Here is a 21,240-nt window from a genome sequence, read left to right as displayed (position 1 = left end):
ATAACATCGCACAATGTAGAACATGAATGGCCATCTAAGTTACGTTCTTGTGGCATGATGTTTTCATTAGTTCATACATCTTATTTTCTTCTAGTATGTTTCTGTGCTTCCTTTTTGTCAGGGTTCAATCCCTAACAACTCAACATTCAAAATTTTCCATTCCTATCAATGTTGCATTCTTTGTTTTTAATGTTTTTTGTATCAGCCAATGGAAGAGAGTGGCTTGAATTTTATCCATGAATATTAATTAGTAAAATGACATTTGCAAAATTTTAAATAAGGGAGACCATGAATGAAAGTGTTACAGACTACCAGGCATGTAAGTTTGGGAGAATTTTGAAATTCTAAATTCAATTTTAAAGCGAAAATGCATATTTTGGTATAAAGGTATAAAGTGAGAATATTCAGAATATCGTATTTCAAACTGGTATCAGGTGTAATGTTTCATATTTACATTTGGTTACCTGGATGCATCAACTCAGTCTAAAAAGGGAACTTTTTTAGATGTTATACAAGCTGTTCATATTCAACAAATTATATTTCTGTATACACTTATAATCTCACTCACCTGTGAAAAAAATGTATTACATGTATGTCACAGGACTTTGCAGTAAAATTAATTTTGTCCCCAAAATGGCATACCCCAGTAAAATCTTTCTTGAGACCGCCATAAATCCCACCTTTCTGATCTGCTAGTACCACGTATAAACATTTCCTAAGTTAGTAGGTGATTGGTCAAGTGGATCGTCAGAAAAGATGCATTTAAGAAAGTGTTGTATTCATCATATTTCAGAAGTTACAGCATTGAGACATTTTCATTGTAGCTGTCATTAAATCCAGCTATCATTTGTTTTGTATTTATTTAGTCTAATTAATTGCAATAAATGTTTAAATAATTCACAATAATGGACATATGTTTGACATCATCAACCATACATCTTTTAGAGGGTCTATGCATAAATGTACAACATACTGTGTCTGTTTTTATTATAGCAAATATGCTAATATTTATTTATCTGACCAGCATATATATTTATGTTCTTATTTTAGCTGTAGCTGATGGTGGATTGCCTGATATGCCTGCATGTGATTTCACACCACCACAGCATACAGTAAGTTAACTGTGAATGAAAGCATACCAAATATGGGGAATTAAAAATAGACAGCGTTACCTTGTATAGCTGTCATGATCAACAAGAAAACAATGGGCAGCTGTGTATGGTCGTCATTTTTTGTCAGATAATATTAAATTATTTTATTTGCTTGTTCTTATGACAACTCAAGCATTAACAAATTAAAAGGTCACACAAATGACCCAGATTTACATCACAGCACATATTGGAATATTTTGTCGATCATACTCAATATGGAGGTTTTGCTTGTTACTGTGTGAATGCGTAACCTGTCCATTGTTGCATTCCTGTCATGATGTGTTTTTAGTCCCCGTTCGCAGTCCGAAAACGGGGACTTATGTTTTGACGTCCGTGTGTGTGTGTGTGTGTCCGTGCGTCCGGACCTGTATCTTGGAAATGCCTGGACCAATCGCAATCAAACTTCACACATACATCATACATGATATTATACATATGCACGTCAATTTGTTTCATGATCTGATTCAAGATGGCCGAATGGCGGCCATTTTTGTACTAATAATCATCAAAATCAAGCATTTCTCGGCTGTTTACTGATGAATTTTGTTCAAACTTAGTATATACATTAGACATTATAGGACCTTGATGCACATCATTTTGTTTTACGATCTGATTCAAGATGGCCGATTGGCGGCCATTTTTGTGCGAAAAAAATCCTAAAAATCAACCATTTCTCGGCTGTTTACAGATGGATTTTGTTCAAACTTGGTATATACATTAGACATTATGGGACCTTGATGCAAGTAATTTTGTTTTTCAGATAAGATTCAAAATGGCCGACTGGTGGCCATTTTGTATTAATGAATGTGGTTCTCGTGCCATATCTCTGATTTGCTTTCACTGATTATGTTCAAATTTTAAATATTCATTATACATCATGTCCTAGATAGACAGATATATTGGTTTGACGATCCTATTCAAAATGGCCAAATGGTGGCCTTTTTTGTGCTAAACAATCATCAAATATCAAGCATTTATGGGTGGATTTCGTTCAAACTTGGTACATATATTAGACATTACAGGTTCCTGATGCACATCATTTATTTTTCAGATCGAATTCAAAATGGCTGTCTGGCGGCCATTTTGTTTTAATGAATGGGCTTCCCGACCCATATCTCTGACTTGTTTTGACTGATAATATTTTCAAATTTTAAATATTCATTATATATCATGTCATAGATAAACAGATATATTGGTTTGACTATCCTATTCAAAATGGCCAAATGGTGGTCATTTTTTTACCTAAAAAATCATCAAATATCAAGCATTTATGGGTGGATTTCGTTCAAACTTGGTATATACATTAGACATTACGGGTTCCTGATGCTCGTCATTTTATATTTCAGATTGTATTCAAAATGGCTGACTGGCGGCCATTTTGTTTTAATGATTGGGCTTCTAGAGCCATATCTCTTAAATGCTGTGACTTATTATATTTAAATTTTATATATTCATTATACATCATGTTATATATATACATGTATTCAAAATGGCTGATTTTAAATGCTGTTCCAGAGCAATTTCTCTCAATATGGTCAAGTACTTGTTTGACGATCCGATACAAATGTCAATCATTTTAATGTTAAAGAAATCATATTTCTGACATGGTTATATTCCAGCTATATTACTATAAACAAAACTATATTTCTTAAATTTGATAACTAACAGGGACTGTGCCATGACTGGCTTGTTTTTATTAAAAAGGCTCTTGTTCCATATCAATCATCAATTTCATTTGGGTTCTATTAACTAATGTTACATTATTTCTGAGACTGCTTAGACAGATTAAAATATTTTTTATATACATTTGTATTTTTGATTCAATGATGGTTTGCTAAGTGTTTCTCAGGGGTGAAAACAAAATGTCAAAAAAATGTGAAAAATCTAAATCAGTGTGACCATTGATTATAATAATGTTACATGTATTATGATTTGATTTTGAACTTGAATTAATTTTTCATAGTTCAATATTAAAATACCCTCACTTTATCAAGATCTCTAAATGTGTCCACCTGACTATTTGTTAAATCCTATGAGTTGTTTGGATTCCACCATGACCCAATATTCTTGGTTTTCATGGGTAATGCAGGATCTCAAGAAGGATGAAAAAGGGTCTGTTGTGAGTGTGAAAACCCTAGCTGATATTGTATCGTAAATGACACAATTAAAAAAACAGCGGTACTGGTTTTATTGTAGCAATAAAGTGGCTAAAATCACTGCCACTTTGTCAAGCCTATAATAGATGCACGTTGTTGTTTTTTATGGTTTTTTTAGGGCATTAATTATGAAGATTCTATGAAAATTAGGAAAGAGAAACTTCATCCCAATTTACTGACATATTATAGAAAACCAATTCTTGTAACCGATGGGCATATGCAGTGGTTATTTGATGATAATGGAAGACAATATCTAGATTTGTTTGCTGGCATTGTGACTGTTAGTGTTGGACATTGTCATCCGTAAGTTTTTTAGTCCCCGTTCGGACGTAGTCCGAAAATGAGAGATTTGGCACAGCATAACTCAAACTCTCTTGCAAGGACGTTAAATTTGGTGAATTATTTGAGGGAAAAATGTTGTTACAGGATGTAATTCACAGCATTCCGCAGAGCCATTGTATTCATATTTCGAATGACAAAACGACCCCGAATGTGGCATGCAGTCTGCAGACAGCAGTACATTTCACCGGCAAACTGCACTGCAATCTGAATCATTACAAATATAAAAACCTGGGCGTCATTTTATTTTTGTTAGAAATAAATAATTTGTACATATTTACCAGATAACGAGATGTTTGTTTCATCAGAAAGGGACGGTATTCCTGAAATCACACGTCATTTTAATGAGCGGCCCTACTAAGTACTCCAATATACGACATTCATCTCCGATGCGTCTTTTTTATGAAATTGATAATTGTCTCGAGCTTGATGCAGAAATGGGATTTTCCAAGCGGTTCAGTTCAATTCATTTGCGAACGCAAGCGGAAATGTGACGTCGCCATTTGTCTCCGCAAATTTACCCTCTGGTCAGTTTTGATACCATGTATATGTACTAGAAAGGAATTGAACCATAATAATAGTATCTAATAAAAAATGAACAACAAAAATGAGGCACGACAAACTGTATTTTTTGCATGAAATATGTAAACTGTTTAGATGTTTACAAGACATCTAAGTCAGTAACTTGTTTTTTTTGTTTTTCTTCAGGTGATAACCTCACCCGCGTTCGATGATTAACACCAGCCCGAGTACAACACCTGTAATGGGCCGTAATTAGCAGTACACGTTAACTAGTCCACATGACCTCATTTCAGCTACATGAACTAGCTACAGTCCCTTTTACTTGCAGTTTGTATTGTAATAGAAGTCAAAAGGGCTCGGCAACAATGTTCCAGTTCGTGATAATATAAATAAACCAATAACAATTTTAAAATGGCCGAATATGCATTGGAGCATTTGTAAAAATTTGTTCAAGCAGCCATTTTATAGCTCAGTAGAGAATTTTGGAATGCAGAAGGAGAATTTTCTTACTCAAAGAGTATCTACAGGGGCGGATCTAAGATTCTGGAATAGGGGGGCTGATTAGTTGGCCGAAAGCCAAGTTCGCGGGTGCTGATGGTGCCAAGTCCTGTTGGTTGTTAAAAATAAGGGGGCCGCGGCCCCCTCTAAATCCGCCCATGATCTAATCCGTATAATATTTTAACCTTTATCTTAAAAAGTTACTGCCATGACCGTAGACTACATTGTTTTTTAATTTGGAAGACCATGTTTCAATGTGTGTCAATTCTGTGGTAATTATTCTTTTGAAAATGCCTGTTGTCACAAATAGAAACTTTGTTGCCTGGCCCATTTATTTTATGTCACCCATGATACAAACTGCAAGCTCGAACCACATGATAAAGGGACTGTGCTCGAACGAGCTGTAAATGAACTACTGTAAATATTAAGGCAACTGGTGTAACAAATTTAGAGTGTCGGCTCGCTAATAAAGACGTCAGGTCCTAAAACTGAATACAGCAGCGTAGACCACGTCACTCTAGATGGAACTGTGAATATACCCGACTTGAATTCAGATTCTCACAAGTTGTCTTGTCGCCAGAAATGACTTGTTTATTTTATTTTATTGTAAACGCACATGCTGACAATCTGTGTACAAAGAACGTTTGCTGTACTTGAATAATCAGTCAAATTAAAAAAAACTAAGCTTCGCCCATACCACGGGAGGTAAATGTATGTCAATTCTGAAGGTAGCTTCGATGTTTCCAGTTCAGTTTTTGTTTCATGACGAATGCACATAGTTCTATATGATCCGTTTCTGAAACTTGAAGTATGTAGTTAGTAAACGCCCAACAACTATTCGATCGAAAAAGGATCAATCGCGGGCCATATGCAGAAAATAATCATTGGGAAAAAAACTATATGCTAAATATAAAACTTATCAACTGGGTATGGGATCTCACCTACGCGTCAAGTGATTATCCAATCACAGACTGAATTCATGTAGCAGATGATGAACTCAACTTGATCTTTTGATGTGTAGCTTTCTAACCGTATTTTTCACAAAACTGTCTGCAGACTGCACGCCACGTTCGGGGTCGTTTTGTAATTCAAACTACGAATACAATGGCTCTGCGAAACACTGTGAATTACATCCTGTTACAACGTTTTTTTCTCAAATAATTCACCAAATGAAACATCCTCGCAAGAGAGTTTGACTTTTATTATGCTGTGTCAAATCTTGATTGCGTGAATCCACATCTACCACATCTACCATTGGTTGACTGTTGGCATACCTTTGATGGTTCAAACGACGTTTCAAAACTGTTTTTTATTTTTCCACTGCAGCAATGCTCAACTATAGAGAAGGGACTGTGGTTACTCGAACTCTCAGTCAATTGTTTTTTTGCCATTGCAAACTCTCAATCGTCAGTTTTTTTGCCATTTTGTTTTTCAGATAAGATTAAAAATGGCCGACTGGTGCTCATTTTGTTTTAATGAATGTGGTTCTCGTGCCATATCTCTGACTTGCTTTCACTGATTATGTTCAAATTTTAAATATTCATTATACATCATGTCATAGATAAACAGATATATTGGTTTGACGATCCTATTCAAAATGGCCAAATGGTGGCCATTTTTGTGCTAGAAAAAATATCAAGCATTTCTGGCATGTATGGATGGATTTCGTTCAAACTTGGTACATATATTAGACATTACAGGTTCCTGATGCACATCATTTATTTTTCAGATCGGATTCAAAATGGCTGTCTGGCGGCCATTTTGTTTTAATGAATGGGCTTCTAGACCCATATCTCTTAAGGTAGCGAGACTATTATTTGTGTTGAAAATTACGATTTTCACATTTATTTATTAATTGATGAAATGCACTATAAACTTTCATGTGATAAAGTCAACATAACATAGAATGTCATGTAAGTTGGTTAAAATGTAGATTTTCTGAAGGGAAGCAAGACAGCCTCAGTAGTGTTTTCCAAATTCAATAACACAGGTTTAATCTGTGTGCCTATAAGTTTCAAAGATAAACTCAAGACAAAGCAATGTTAGGATGTGTTATCAGTAGCTATCTGACACACAATGAGTGTTTCCAAACATTTGAGTGGTTTGTCTCCGCCCCTGTTTGTTTCACAGATTAGTCATTTGCATATGAATGTGTCAGACACAAGGTCACACAGCCACTGAAAAAAAATCATTGATTTTGGTGTTTTCATATGCCGAATTTATCCAATTATAGCTATCCCATTCCTTTATTTTTTTGGTTTCCAATAGCCTTACACATTTGGATGTCCCTACACATGGTAAAACAGACCTTGATGGGAAAGCAAATTGATTGTGCCGATAAACAAGCTTGAAAATCTTTGCTGTTACTTCATGGACGTTTTCTAGGAGTTTATGTTTTTTCAAAATACAAGGTCTTTAACAAAAAATAACGTATACTTATTGTCGTCGGATTAACACCAAATTTTCACAGCTTTAAGGTGACAGTGAGAGGAACTTGAATGTGTCCAGACAAACTATTTCATCGATTATTTACCAACGAGTTGTGGTTTGAGTTGGGAGCAATGCGACTAAAACAGTAATTGAAATTCAGCACACTATTTTTTAAAACTCGTTGCTTGCATAAAACTGACCAGACACATTCAATTTACCAGACTATTGAACAACTAGAAAAAGTGAAAAAAATACTTCTTATTGCCAGCATAAATGCGTAATTATTTTTTTTACAGAAAAAGTAAGTTTTCACCTTTGATTAAGTAACGGGTCATAGAATGCAGATACGGGCATGGCAAACACACCTTTGCAAAGCTTGAAGTCTGGCGGTTCTAAAATATATACTTTCCTGGGTCTATTTGTAGTCATTTGGTCACAATTAGAAGATGAAAACAAGTAAGCAAATAATAGTCCCGCTACCTTAAATGCTTCGACTGATTATATTCAAATTTTACATATTCATTGTACATCATGTTATATATATACATGTATTCAAAATGGCTGATTTTGAATGCTATTCAAGAGCAATATCTCTCAATATGGACAAGTACTTGTTTTGACGATCAGATACAAATGTCAATCATTTTAATGTTAAAAAATCCTGACAGCTATATTACTATAAACAAAACTATATATCTTAAATTTGATAACTAACGGGGACTGTGCCATGCATGGCTTGTTATGCTTCCTCCACACCCATGGTAATTCCTGTGGTCAGAGCATAGTATCCCCTGTTGCCAGGGCTATATTATATATGATTATCCCTTGTTGTCCTGGCCACATTATGCTTGTCTGCTGTTGCCAGGGTTACAATATAGTTATTTCCTGTTACCAGGGCAACATTATAGTTATCTCCTGTTGCCAAGGCCACTTTATTATCTTCTGTTGCCAGAGTCATATTTGGACCCTCCTGTGGCAGGGGCACATTATGGTGCTTCCTGTGGCAGGGGCACATTATGGTGCTTCCTGTGGCAGGGGCACATTATGGTGCTTCCTGTGGCAGGGGCACATTATGGTGCTTCCTGTGGCAGGGGCACATTATGGTGCTTCCTGTGGCAGGGGCACATTATGGTGCTTCCTGTGGCAGGGGCACATTATGGTACCTCTGTTGAGTAGTTTACTGACCACAACCATTACTGGGTAAAACAAACAAATACAATTTACACAACAAAGCATTTTCGGAATTGTACAGTTGATAAAGGTATGACCCAACCCAGTGAGCAATATCATATGGAATTTTTGGGTTTTGCTCAATGTATGAAATGTGGGATAACAGAAGGCAATTTTGTTAAAGAATGTATCCCTTGTTGAGTTGAATTTTGGTACACTCAGTAATAAAATGGTATTCATATTACACCCAATGGTTTGCACAAAATTGACATGTATGGAAACATACAAAGGGGATGAATGGTTTATGTTCAGTTTATGAACACTAATATATGGTTTAGTCAGAATTGCCCCGTGAGTTGAGATTTTCAATAACATCAAGATATTTGGATTACAGTTGTAATCACAAATATTTCTATAAATCAGTTTGCTCTCATTGTCAAAATTGGAATTACAGAGTTGTAAATATTGGTCTTTCAGTGTGTATATAATAAGCCATTTTCAGCAAGCTCAGACGTGACCATGATTCACACACCTTAGCAACCAGTTAAGTCTAGTGACACAGGTCAAGTTTTCAGTTTTATGTGGTGGCAACCGCATTGCCCTGCGGGCTGTAAACCTCATCACGAAACAATATCTGTGATACTTGAAGCTACAATGGGAGATGCAGGTTTGTGGGCACTTGGGAGTGAAATTTTTGTTTTTTGCTTTTTATTATCAAAACAGTCTTGGCTATAGACTGTTAAAATTTTGTAGAATTGTGAATAGTGAAACATACTCAAATAACGATTTTAAAATATAGATAACAGGTGCAAACATTCTCTTTTGAATGCTTAGCAAGATTTAGCAAGGCTGTACATAAATAATAAAAAAGAAACATGGTGAAAAAAAGAAATGGCAGGATCTCCATATTATGCACTGTATTTAACTTTTAACAAAACGATAATACATTTAAATTTGGAACTGTTAAAGCCATTTTAATGATGAGCATTAGCAAACTTCTTACTGAGTGAATTGTTATGCAAATTAGCAATTATCTCAGTTTCTTTTCAGTGCACATTCCAGAACTTTAAAAAAAAATAGCTCCTAGACACTTTGACCTTTTGTTTTGAAATTTTCACAAATGATTGACAAGGTGTTTATCTTCAAAACGCCGTCGGGCATTGTTTTTGGTTGAACAGTGTTACAACAATCGTACAGACAACTAGCCTGGGTGTTAATGTATGCATAAACTTGAAGTCGTGAAATTTGGGCTGCTGCCCTGCAAAATTGACAACTGGGAGACAGTTTTCAAGATGGCACTTTTTTCATAGTAAACAGATGTACCCATAAACCAATTTTGGCAGGAAACTAAAGCATGGTTTAGGAGCTAATTTTTTTTAAATCACTTTTGACCAAAAAAAGCACATTTTTCTGCATATTTCAAACTACAGTGTTCATAAAAAAACAATACTAACAAAATTTTAAAATTCATAAAATAAGCTTTCCGAAAATGTATAGTTTTGTCATCTTGGTTTCCTAATTAACTAATTAAAATACCTGTCGGGTAAACTGCATCTCTACCTTAAGCGGTGTGTAAGAGAGTGATTCTTGCATTAAGCGCAAATTTTATATGAATGGTGTTTTTTTATGATTCCCTAAACCAAAAACAGTCTGAAAAGTATGATTGATGGATCAGTACCTGCTCTTTGCAGACAATTTAGTTCGACGCCGAATCACCCAGGACACGTACATTTGTTCCGTGCACTTTGTGGAAAGAAAAGGTCCTACGGAATTGGGCCCAGACCCAATACGGTCAACTGCGAGAGGTGTTAAATACCATAAATTCGAATCATGGAAGATAAAGTCATCACCGAACCAAGTGATTGCTTATACATATTGCAGGTCAACCACATGCCCCTTGCACCACAATTTGTAGCCCCTGAGCACAGTCCCTCTATCACCTGAGCTTCTTCCGGTCATAGTCGGATCAATGACACATTAAATAACACTATTAGTTCTAGGTCTTGACAATAACTAGCCATCGTGTGGCGGCCAATATGTTATTTATTTGCCACATTTAAGTTATCAGTTGCCACATACATGTACAAGTTATAATGCTTGAATTTATTATGCATGAAAAAATACCTTATTATATAGGTATTCTGATTAGCCTTCGCAGACGAAGTCTGCCGAAGGCTTATAGATTGGGTTCTGTCCGTCCGTCCGTCCGTCCGTCCTTCCGTCCGTTCGTCCGTCCGTCTTTTGCCTCCTATAACTTTGATATGCTCTGTCCAATTTTTTTCCAAATTGGTGCAAATGTATATCTCAATGCCATACATATGCACGCCAAGTATTTTTTTGATTCGCCAAAGTTTCATTGTGTTTTTCTGTGATTTTCAACATTTTACTAGTACAAATGCCGAAATTTGCCGGAAAAGTCAGAGTTTTAACGACATCTCGCAAGAGAACTGGCATATCGTATTGCGCATGCTCCAGTCCAACCGCTGAGGAAATCGTCGGCGATTTCGTCTGAGGATATTTTATTCCGGACTGTATTTTTCTTTGCACAAGGCTTACATAGATTAAATTCTATCTCAAAGGTAAGAAACTGTGCCAATGGTATTTATTATGAACTTTGATTTATCCTTTTGTGTCCTGACTTTAGTGAGAAACTAGCGATCGCACAGTGTCACATTTTGCCAGAAAAAAAGAACTGGTTATGAAACGTGTAAATCGAAAGTCTATCTCGTCATTTAGGAGGCTTGGGAATAACGTTTGGCATATAAAATACTGGAATAATAAAAACATAAAAGTTTAGAACACGCTGATCGTGATTCTGTTATGTACGATTGCTATTTCCGTTGTTCATTGGCAACTGTAGCAGATTGAAACTTGGTTTCGTGACGACACATTAGACTAGAATTATCGAGAAAACACAAGTCAAGTTCGGCCAACCGTGACTGCTTGAAAGCAATAATGAAATTGAAAAGTACTTTAATTCAATATCAATGAATCTATCATCACTTTTAAATTACCTTTGAAGTAAATATGATACCCGAGTGCGTTATTGCATTCGTGACCGGGACTTCCATGCTCCATGCGGTGTTGGAAGTTTATCGGTAAATCGAACCACAGTCAGCTGGCGCACACGTGATAATAAAATAAATACGAAATTTACTATACGGGGGCCGCCATCTTGAATGACGCATAAAACTAAATAAGAGACAAGTTGTGAAACGCGTTTTTCAGATTCCTACAAATCAGGACAAAAATACCAATCTTTCACAAAAATACGGTCTGTTGGGGTTATATTAAGCCAACCGATAACAAAATTCGGCTAATTCGTCGTTTTTGTGTGGAAAAATCCCTTGCATACGAACACCTAATTACGCAAAGAACCTAGAACACTTTTTTGGGGTATTTAAAACTAAAAATTGGCATTCCAGCTCAGCAGCCAATCAGCGACGGCCTAACGCTTAGATGACAATTTCGGTTTCAAATACCCCGGCTTAGTGTTCTACGTTCTTCGCGTAATTAGGTGTTCGTATGCAAGGGATTTTTCCACACAAAAACGACGAATTAGGCCGAATTTTGTTATCGGTTGGCTTAATATAACCCCAACGGACCGTATTTTTGTGAAAGATTGGTATTTTTGTCCTGATTTGTAGGAATCTGAAAAACGCGTTTCACAACTTGTCTCTTATTTAGTTTTATGCGTCATTCAAGATGGCGGCCCCCGTATAGTAAATATCGTATTTATTTTATTATCATGTGTGCGCCAGCTAACTGTGAATCGAACCTCTGTCAACAGAGACACATTTTCCCAATCAGCTATTTATTTCGGTACAGAAGTCAAGGTGGCAATTTCAATGTTTAGCTACCATAATTTATCTCCATTATGAGCAGGAAAATAAATTACGGACCTCGATTGAGATGGATTTAACGGCGGCCATGTTTTTAAGGAATATGTGAAATAATATTAGGGAGGGGTCAAATTCATGTAATCCTCAATTTTAATGATGTTGACTTAATATTAAATTTTTTTTTTTCAAAACTTCGGATATTATATTATTTTATATAATATTTTAATACAACTACAATATGTTAATTAGTATACAAATTAATATGCAAATTAGCAGCCAATCTGAGACGATGCAATCCAGTTCAAAGGAAATTTGACATACACTTAGGTTACATGATCACTACCTCTGCTGATTAGTTTTTTATGCACTTCTATCTGCTTTTATATTAAATGTATTTTTTTGTATTTTTCTCAATAGTTTTTTTTTATTACTTTTGATAGCTTGGCATCCATTTGGTTCAGCTCAAGTGAAATTTTCGGCACAAGTACTCTGGCTTTTTGCACATTCTTAATATTTTATTTTTGCAGAATCCTGTGAATATCAATTTGACAACTTTGTAGAGTGGAAACTATTGAATTAGTTCATCCCAGACTTTGGTAGAACATGTTTAAAATAGTACAGTGTGAACTGCAATTTCTTTCTGGCTGGTATAAATTTATTAAGTAATATTTTTTCGTACTAAAAAGACTCAAATATCTTTTTTAATTAAATCTTACAGCCAATGGGAGCACATATGCTACAACCTCTGCTTACTTTGGACTAAATGTTGTTGTTGTTTTGTTTTTTCAGGTGCAGAGCCAGATTTTTTTCTCAGAAAGCAAAGGCACTGGAACTACATGTATTACAAAAACATACCGGTGCTATTCACTGCGTGTCTGACAATTGTATAAAGTTTCGCAGGTCCTCTTTTTTTTTTACTTTGAGAAGTTCTGTCAACCAAAGCATAAATATGTGTTTTCTCTGCACATAAAATTTCACACGATTTGTTAATATTAATGTATGATAATAAAAACTTGATAATATTCTTCTGGATTTTTGTACTTTATTTGTATCATTGTCGTATGAGAAGTAATCTTGTTCTTATTAGAGATATTGAAACTGATCCAGGGCCACAAACTAGTTTATCCAAACAGACACAACACTGACTCTACATATTTGCAGATCTGATTTGTATACTTCCTTGTCATTTTACCTGTTGTACTGGTTTGGTGCTATCTGGTTTCCTTGCTGAGAATAATGCTGACCTGGATGGAGAGTGCTATAAACTTGAAAATGCCATAAAAATCATGTTTGCCAATTTATGTCCATGCAACTTTAGAATGACAACTATCGAAGGCAGTGTCATTCATGACTTGTTTATAGTTGATATTATATCCTCACATTCTGCATAATTTCAGAAGTAGTTGGATTGCCTGTAACTATATAGGTAAGGGGGAGTGATAACACAGAATACTTGACAACATCGGACAAGCCGGATTCTAAAACATTGATTAAATCACTAGAGTAACCAAGTAATTTGAAAGGATCAATGAAATTACAACCAAGTTTGCTAAGTCCTGTAGCGACATTGTTTTTAGGATTGTAGCATAACAAATCTAGCTCTTCCTTAAGTCCCAAATCGTGCACAGGTTTAGTGATTGCAAGAAGAAAACGTGAAACAGATGCAAGAAATCATTCGGAAATTTGACACACAACACTAGACACACTCACGATTTAGCGCCATTTTGAATCAAAACTTGACCTGTATCAAGTGACTAGCAACCTGTTACTAGGCAAATTTAACAGTCTCACGAGATCTCGCACGAAGCAGAAAATAACTTAATATTGTGTTGAGAATAACACAATCAATATTTGAACACATTTATGTAAATTTCTCACACTAATCTTGGATGACCTAATTTTTAGCTCCCCGTGAAACAGAGCTTATGTGGTACCAGTGTCTGTGACTCTATTGCATTAATTAAAATATAACTTAGTCTTTAAAGTTTCTTAACAAATATTTAACTAGGGTGAGCAGCCTAATTTGCATATTGCAATAACGTGTTCTGTCGCAAAAAAAAACAGGTAATATTTCATTGGAAGGTCTGCATATTTGCGAATTTTAGTATACAATGATTTATTATATCATGATGGATGTTATTTGAGCAGATACAGCGACTAAAAACATCAAATGTATGCGAGTATGGGGAGTACGCATGCGCAGTTACAAAAGTGACGCGGCCATTTTTAGCTCCGCTGTCGACTTTGTCGAGCGGAACTTATCATATGAGTGATTGTCCGTCGGCGTTCGTCGTCCGTGTCAATGTTTTACTTTTTCGACTTCTTCTTGAAAACTACAAGCCTGAATGCTTTGATACTTGGTGTATATGTACCTTGGGTAGACCTCTCTTAGGTTTGTTCATTTCATGTTGATATCTTCAATTCTCTAATTTTGGTGAATATTTTTGTCATTTTTGGTAAAAAGTGATATTTTCAACCTCTTGTTAGAAACCGCAAGTCCAATTGCTTTGATATTACATATATAGGTACTACATGTGGACCACTCTCAAATTTGTTCATTTCATAATGATATCTTTAATTTTCTAATTTTGGTGAATATTTTTGTCATTTTTGGTAAAAAGTGATATTTTCAACCTCTTGTTAGAAACCGCAAGTCCAATTGCTTTGATATTACAAATATAGGTACTACATGTGGACCACTCTCAAATTTGTTCATTTCATGATAATATCTTCAATTCTCTAGTTTTGATGAATATTTTTGTCATTTTTGGTAAAAAGTGATATTTTCTTGTTAAAAACCACAATCATTTAATGGTCAAAAATGATATTTTTGAATTCTTGTTGAAAACAGCAAGTCCCATTGCATTGATACTATGCATATTGTTCATTTTCTAATGATATCTTCTGTTCTTTAATCGAAATGTGCATTGCTAACAGCGGAGCTATCTCAGCCGAGAGGCTGCTTGTTCAGTTTAATGAAAAAGCAGTACCCTTTCCGATTTTCATGAACACAAGTTCAATTTTACTTTGTGCGTCATATTCATCAATAGACAAAATAGAAGACGGATGCCGTACAACTTTCTGCCAATTCGTAAATGTGCTGGTTACATGTACAGTGTTCAAATCGGGCCTGCGTCGCTTAGACAATATCCGCGTAACTTTCGTTTCGCCCGCGTTTCTGCAGTGTTCTCATCAGGTCTTTTAGGGGTATCGGGTCCGATACTGTTCTTTCTTTCCACGATACTGTTTCCCTCAAGCTGGGGCGTTTCCAGGCCATTGTTTTGCAATGTATCAGAACAGAACAATTCGTGTGAACTGATCGATCCTAACTTATTATCTGGATACTCGTATTCACCTGCAGATACTTCGGCCTACTTTCAAGCATGAATCAAGGAAATCAACGATTTTTTTTCAGTATCATCCCAGACTTTGCAAGAAATTTATTTAATAATCACAGTGATCACTACTATTGGGTTCAACAATTATTTATGATCATTCAAAATATAGTGGCCATGGCTGTCGGTTCAACCCAGTACTGACCTTCACTGCTATTGCGACACCACGAGCAGAGAAAAGGAAAGCTGAATCCCCGCGTCTATACTTAATCCATGTATAAGGCAGACACCCGACAGCAACAGCAAGGAAGTTTATCAGTTTTATTAAAGATATAAATTTTCTATTTTACACATTGGAGCTACACAACATGACTGAAAGCACTTCCAATGTGATCTAATTTGTAAACAATCTTTTTGCACCCGACTCCCAGTGTCTTCTCCTCAAGCAGACAGTAATGTTTCACATTTGTTTTCGCATGGTTTCCATCTTACTCAAATAAAACGAAGCAGTTGATTCCTATTTTACTTAGTGTTTATTCTTGTTTGATATTTAGTCCCCGTTGGGACACAGTCCGAAAACGGGGACTTATGTTTTGACCTCCGTGTGTGCGTGCGTGCGTGCATGCGTCTGTGCATGCGTCCGGACCTGTATCTTAGAAATGCCTGGACCAATCACAATCAAACTTCACAAATACATCATACATGATATTATACATATGCACTCCAATTTGTTTCACGATCTGATTCAAGATGGCCAAATGGTGGCCATTTTTGTGCTAAAAATCATCAAAATCAAGCATTTCTTGGCTGTTTACAGATGGATTTTGTTCAAACTGGGTATATACATTGGACATTATACAATATTGATGCACATCATTTTGTTTTACGATCTGATTTAAGATGGTCGAATGGAGGCCATTTTTGTGCTAAAAAAATCCTGAAAATCAAGCATTACTCGGCTGTTTACAGATGGATTTTGTTCAAACTTGGTATATACATTAGACATTGTACGACCTTGATGCAAATAATTTTGTTTTTCAGATAGAATTCAAAATGGCCGACTGGCAGCCATTTTGTATTAATGAATGTGGTTCTCGTACCACATCTCTGACTTGCTTTCACTGATTATGTTCAAATTTTAAACATTCATTATACACCCGGTACATCATGTCATAGATAGACAGATATATTGGTTTGACGATCCTATTCAAAATGGCCAAATGGTGGCTATTTTTGTGCTAAAAAATCATCAAATATCAAGCATTTCTGGCATTTATGGATGGATTTCGTTCTAACTTGACGCAATGATCCCGGGACCCGCCGTAGGCGGCAGTAGTTTCATGCGATATTTTCATGTCAATTTTGGATCACCAGGTCATTCCTAAACGCGTAATTAGGACTGAGACGAGAATCAATTTTGGGTGCCAGAAATCAACCAAAGACGCTTATTTGGGTATAATTTGTGCTGTCAAGACATTTTCCCAGGAGAAAAAAGTGAATTATTTGTTGAAAATAGCGGAGAAAAATTGATACGCACAAATCGTGACGTCAACTCTACGCATGCAATGCAGCGTCATGGAAATTGTCTACAGTACACGTACACGCATCTTTCGATGACGTAGGTTATTTTTCTAGCCAGCCCAGGACGCCGTACAAACATTGCACTAATAGAAGGTAAGAGCTCTTGCCCTTTTCCACAGATTTTAATATATTCTTAACAATTGCTTTATCTCTAAAACTCTGCACACCATGCTATGATCATTGAGTGTTTTGAACTAAACGACTCATCGCTTAGCAAAGCCGATTTTCAGGATTTATTGGCACATGATGTCATGAATCCAGGGAATCTAATGGCCAAAAATAAATCGCCAAATATTGCATCGTACATAAATGATGACAGCGATTTACTAGGCTTATGGCCTGTAAACTCGTATGATTTGTGCAATGTGCACATGCACGGTACGACTAGTAACAATTACCTAACCTAGCGGTCCTTCACGCCACACAGTTGTCACGATGCATCTCAATAAAATAGCATCTAAAACCAAAATAAGGCCGATATGTGTAAATACTTGTACATTAGTCTGGTCTATGCAGCCAGCAATAATGAAATTGCAAGAATGGCATTGGCAAAATGATTACCTCGGATGTAGCCATGTCTAGGGCATGGATATGATTTATAGTCTTTGCCCATTAATGTAATATTATAGTGTCTATGAAGTATGTGATCATGATTAATCATTTGTGACCACGCCATTGATTATATAGGCTACCACACACTGTATAATATTGAGCAGAAAGTCATGCAAGGAATTGCATTTCATTCACCACATTGGCATGGCTGGCTGTACCCATTCTTACTTTTTCATGACCATTGTTTTGCCCACTACAATTTTCTTGTGATTTAGGCGGATTTTTGTCACATGCAAGAAACAGCAAGAGCTGCAATGTGTACATCAAAAATGCTGCTATTGTAGGTACATTGTAAATGGCCACAGCAGGAATGTACATAACAGTCATTAGGCAGAAACTGATAGGGGCCAATTCCTTGTGCTCATGTCTACATACACATGTACATCAGTGAAAGTTTTGCTGTCACCAGCTGCCATTCTTGAAATGGCGCCATCGATCAACAGTTCATGCCTCTAATCTCAACCTTAAACAATTACATGTGTTGTCATTTGTTAATAAGGCCAAATTTTATGAAATGAGTTACCTTTTTCTAAAATAAACAATCATGTAAAAAAAACAATTGTTTAAAACGATTGTATTTGATGTAGACTGAACATGTTGGGGAAAAAATAAATCTAAAATAATAAAATCCCTGCCTAACTACCCAATATTTTTTAGCCTAATACTGGGAACACCAAATTTGTTTTTCATTGGCCTTATAATGGTTTGAGATCTTTTCAACATGGTCCACATAAATAATGAGGGATAAACTGGTATTCTGTACAAACAGGTCCATGCATTTACATTCTATGTTTCTGGTTTGATGTTGACTCATTTACAGCCCTGTCATTGGTGATACCAGGATTTTACTCCTTATAGCATGTGTGTGGGCTGTCTTATGCAAACCAACAATGCTGTTTTTGCACATGGTCAATTTACTTGGGTTATATGTCAGATGGCACATTGCCATGCGTTAAATTCATTACTTTTACGAGTTATATCAGTCTGATGGGATTGATATCATCAATGATATTCCTATGAAGTACAATTACATTTGATATAGTCTCTTTGCACCTACTTTATTTCCGATTCATTCTGAATGGACAGTTGCATGAACATACAATAGCCTAAAAGTAAGGGGGTATATTTGTACGACACCCTGTAATGTTGCATGATATGGGTCTATAATACTGTCTTGTACAATGTTGTAAACAGTTAACTACTGGTTTTGTATAGTTTATTGTTGCTGCATATATACAGACAACAAGATATAATATTTTCGGCAATATGACTACTACCAAATTTGTTGTTGGTGGTGATACCTATCATTTTGGTCTTCCGTCAACACTTGTGTGCTTTGCACCATGAGTCGTTTCATGCACATCATGACACTCTGTTGACAACACTAATTTACCTCATTATAATGTTAATGTGCATAACCTGTGTTTATTTTCAATGAGAGGATGCTTGAATGCACGGCAGTGCTTTCAGCATCCTCTCGCCAGTTATTTACAATGTGCCTCAAGATTTAATTATGGAAAGTCCAATCATTTCCAAAGCATTATCTATTTCAACAATGTTCTTCCTATTGAACATTCCTCTACTCAACACCTTACTCAAATCATTCATTACAATTATATAATCCTTACCACTTGTTTTTTATTTTCTTCCAGGCGAGATAATTCAACCAGCACCTGTATCTCCTATTGGTTAAACTTGACAATTATTTGTACTTTATTTTTACTCGAATGTTTTTTTTAAACTTGTTGTTTATTGTTGGTTTAAATAAAAAATAAAAACTTTATTATTTCCTTGTTCATTACAGACGATTATTTTATTCACACTATTTTTACATGGTTGTCTTCCAACTAGTCATGCTAGTGATGTCTAATAGCAACTGGCCATATTACAATCGAGTGGTGGGTGGGTCACAGTCAAGTACAAATAAGCCATTCACTGCCAAAGAACAAATATAATCATTCTTTCCGATCAAGTACTTTAACCTCCCTCCCTCTCTTGATTCAAATGACATAACCAAAAGACATCACCTACTTCTTATAACACACAACTCCATATTCACATAATTGTTCATACATGTATACATTATCACAGTAAAATCAATTACATAAATTTACCAATGGCTCAAGCAAATCATTTTCCCATATTAACTATAGCCTCTTTTGTAAGCCATCTAATACTTGTGGCTTGTGTTTCAATTACATAACGTTAGTCCAAAAATGTCAGCTTCTATTATTTGAACACTCAGGAAAAACACAATCTCATTATCAAGGTCATGTTTATATTGTGCTGGTCCCGCTAACTCTGGGTACATATATTAGACATTGCAGGTTCCTGATGCACATCATTTATTTTTCAGATTGGATTCAAAATGGCTGTCTGGCGGCCATTTTGTTTTAATGAATGGGCTTCTAGACCCATATCTCCGACTTGTTTTGACTGATTATATTCAAATTTTAAATATTCATTATACATCATGTTATAGATAAACAGATATATTGGTTTGACGATCCTATTCAAAATGGCCGAATAGTGGTCATTTTTGTGCTAAAATATCATCAAATATCAAGCATTTATGGATGGATTTTGTTCAAACTTGTTACATACATTAGACATTATGGGTTCCTGATGCACGTTATTTTTTTTTTCAGATTTGATTCAAAACGGCTGACTGGCGGCCATTTTGTTTTAATGATTGGGCTTCTAGAGCCATATCTCTCAAATCCTTTGACTGATTATATTCAAATTTTATATATTCGTTATACATCATGTTATATATATACATGTATTCAAAATGGCTGATTTTGAATGCTGTTCCAAAGCAATATCTCTCAATATGGACAAGTACTTGTTTGACGATCAGATACAAATGTCAATCATATTCCTGACATGGTTATATTCCAGCTATATTACTAAAAACAAAACTATATATCTTAAATTTGATAACTAACAGGAGCTGTGCCTTGCATGGCTTGTTTTAAACAAAAATGCACTTATTAAACAAATAGTAAATATGCGAGTTTTTTGTTTTTGCCGAACGAGGACAAGGAAGACAAAATGGCGGTAGTTTTGTGTAGGATCGATCCTGATCTTCGGTTTGTATCAAAAGCTCGTCTCACAAATGAAATTTTTTTTTTTCGAGCGATAATTTGATAGCAATTAAACAAATTTCAATCATTGGCGTATGTAAGGGCTGAATCACTTTCAAGGGCTCAAAGTCCGAACGAACATTAAACTACGATGTTTTTATTTATCTGTTCTAGGTATGTTGTACAGACTTTTTAGTTGTACTATTTTGATGATTTAATTTCAAGAATCTGTCAAGGAAACAATCTGTTGTTACGTTACATGTTCACGTAGGTTTAATTTAGCAGATTTTACTTGTCAGCAAAAATAGCGAAATTTGCCCATTGCATCAGGAAGATCTATCCCGATTTGCTGCACTGAGGTTAATTGCGGTTTTTACTGCTCCATCGCTAATGACACTAATTACCATGAATTAAAAAAACAAGTGAAATTAAGTCGCATTGGGTAAAAAAAAACATAAGGAAATCAAAGCAAAAATTATTCAACTGCAGACAGGACAAACCCAGACCTCTAGAAATAC

The 21,240-nt window shown here is 35.6% G+C and overlaps 1 protein-coding gene and 1 long non-coding RNA gene across 5 annotated transcripts in view; both read left to right on the top strand.

The window, feature by feature from the left end:
* LOC102809198 (alanine--glyoxylate aminotransferase 2, mitochondrial-like) overlaps positions 1-21,240 on the top strand; it is a 52,649-nt gene that overhangs the window by 6,798 nt on the left and 24,611 nt on the right. For 2 of the 4 annotated variants that reach the window (XM_085500006.1, XM_085500005.1), the window contains exons 2-3: positions 1,051-1,112; positions 3,426-3,610. In XM_085500006.1, the coding sequence (XP_085356132.1) occupies positions 1,077-1,112; positions 3,426-3,610 (221 nt within the window). In that variant the 5' untranslated portion in view covers positions 1,051-1,076. The remainder of the gene's footprint in view (positions 1-1,050; positions 1,113-3,425; positions 3,611-21,240) is intronic. The other 2 variants (XM_085500008.1, XM_085500007.1) reach the window with 1 other exon arrangement.
* LOC146741487 (uncharacterized) lies at positions 10,741-13,132 on the top strand. The gene is made up of 2 exons (XR_014929768.1): positions 10,741-10,845; positions 12,898-13,132. It is a non-coding gene; the product is annotated as an uncharacterized LOC146741487 (long non-coding RNA).

Source organism: Saccoglossus kowalevskii, chromosome 6, assembly GCF_978046115.1.
Source record: "Saccoglossus kowalevskii chromosome 6, keSacKowa6.1, whole genome shotgun sequence".
Taxonomy (NCBI): Eukaryota; Metazoa; Hemichordata; class Enteropneusta; family Harrimaniidae; genus Saccoglossus; species Saccoglossus kowalevskii.
The sequence above is the reverse complement of the archived record's forward strand: the minus strand, read 5'-3'. Positions and strand labels throughout refer to the sequence as shown.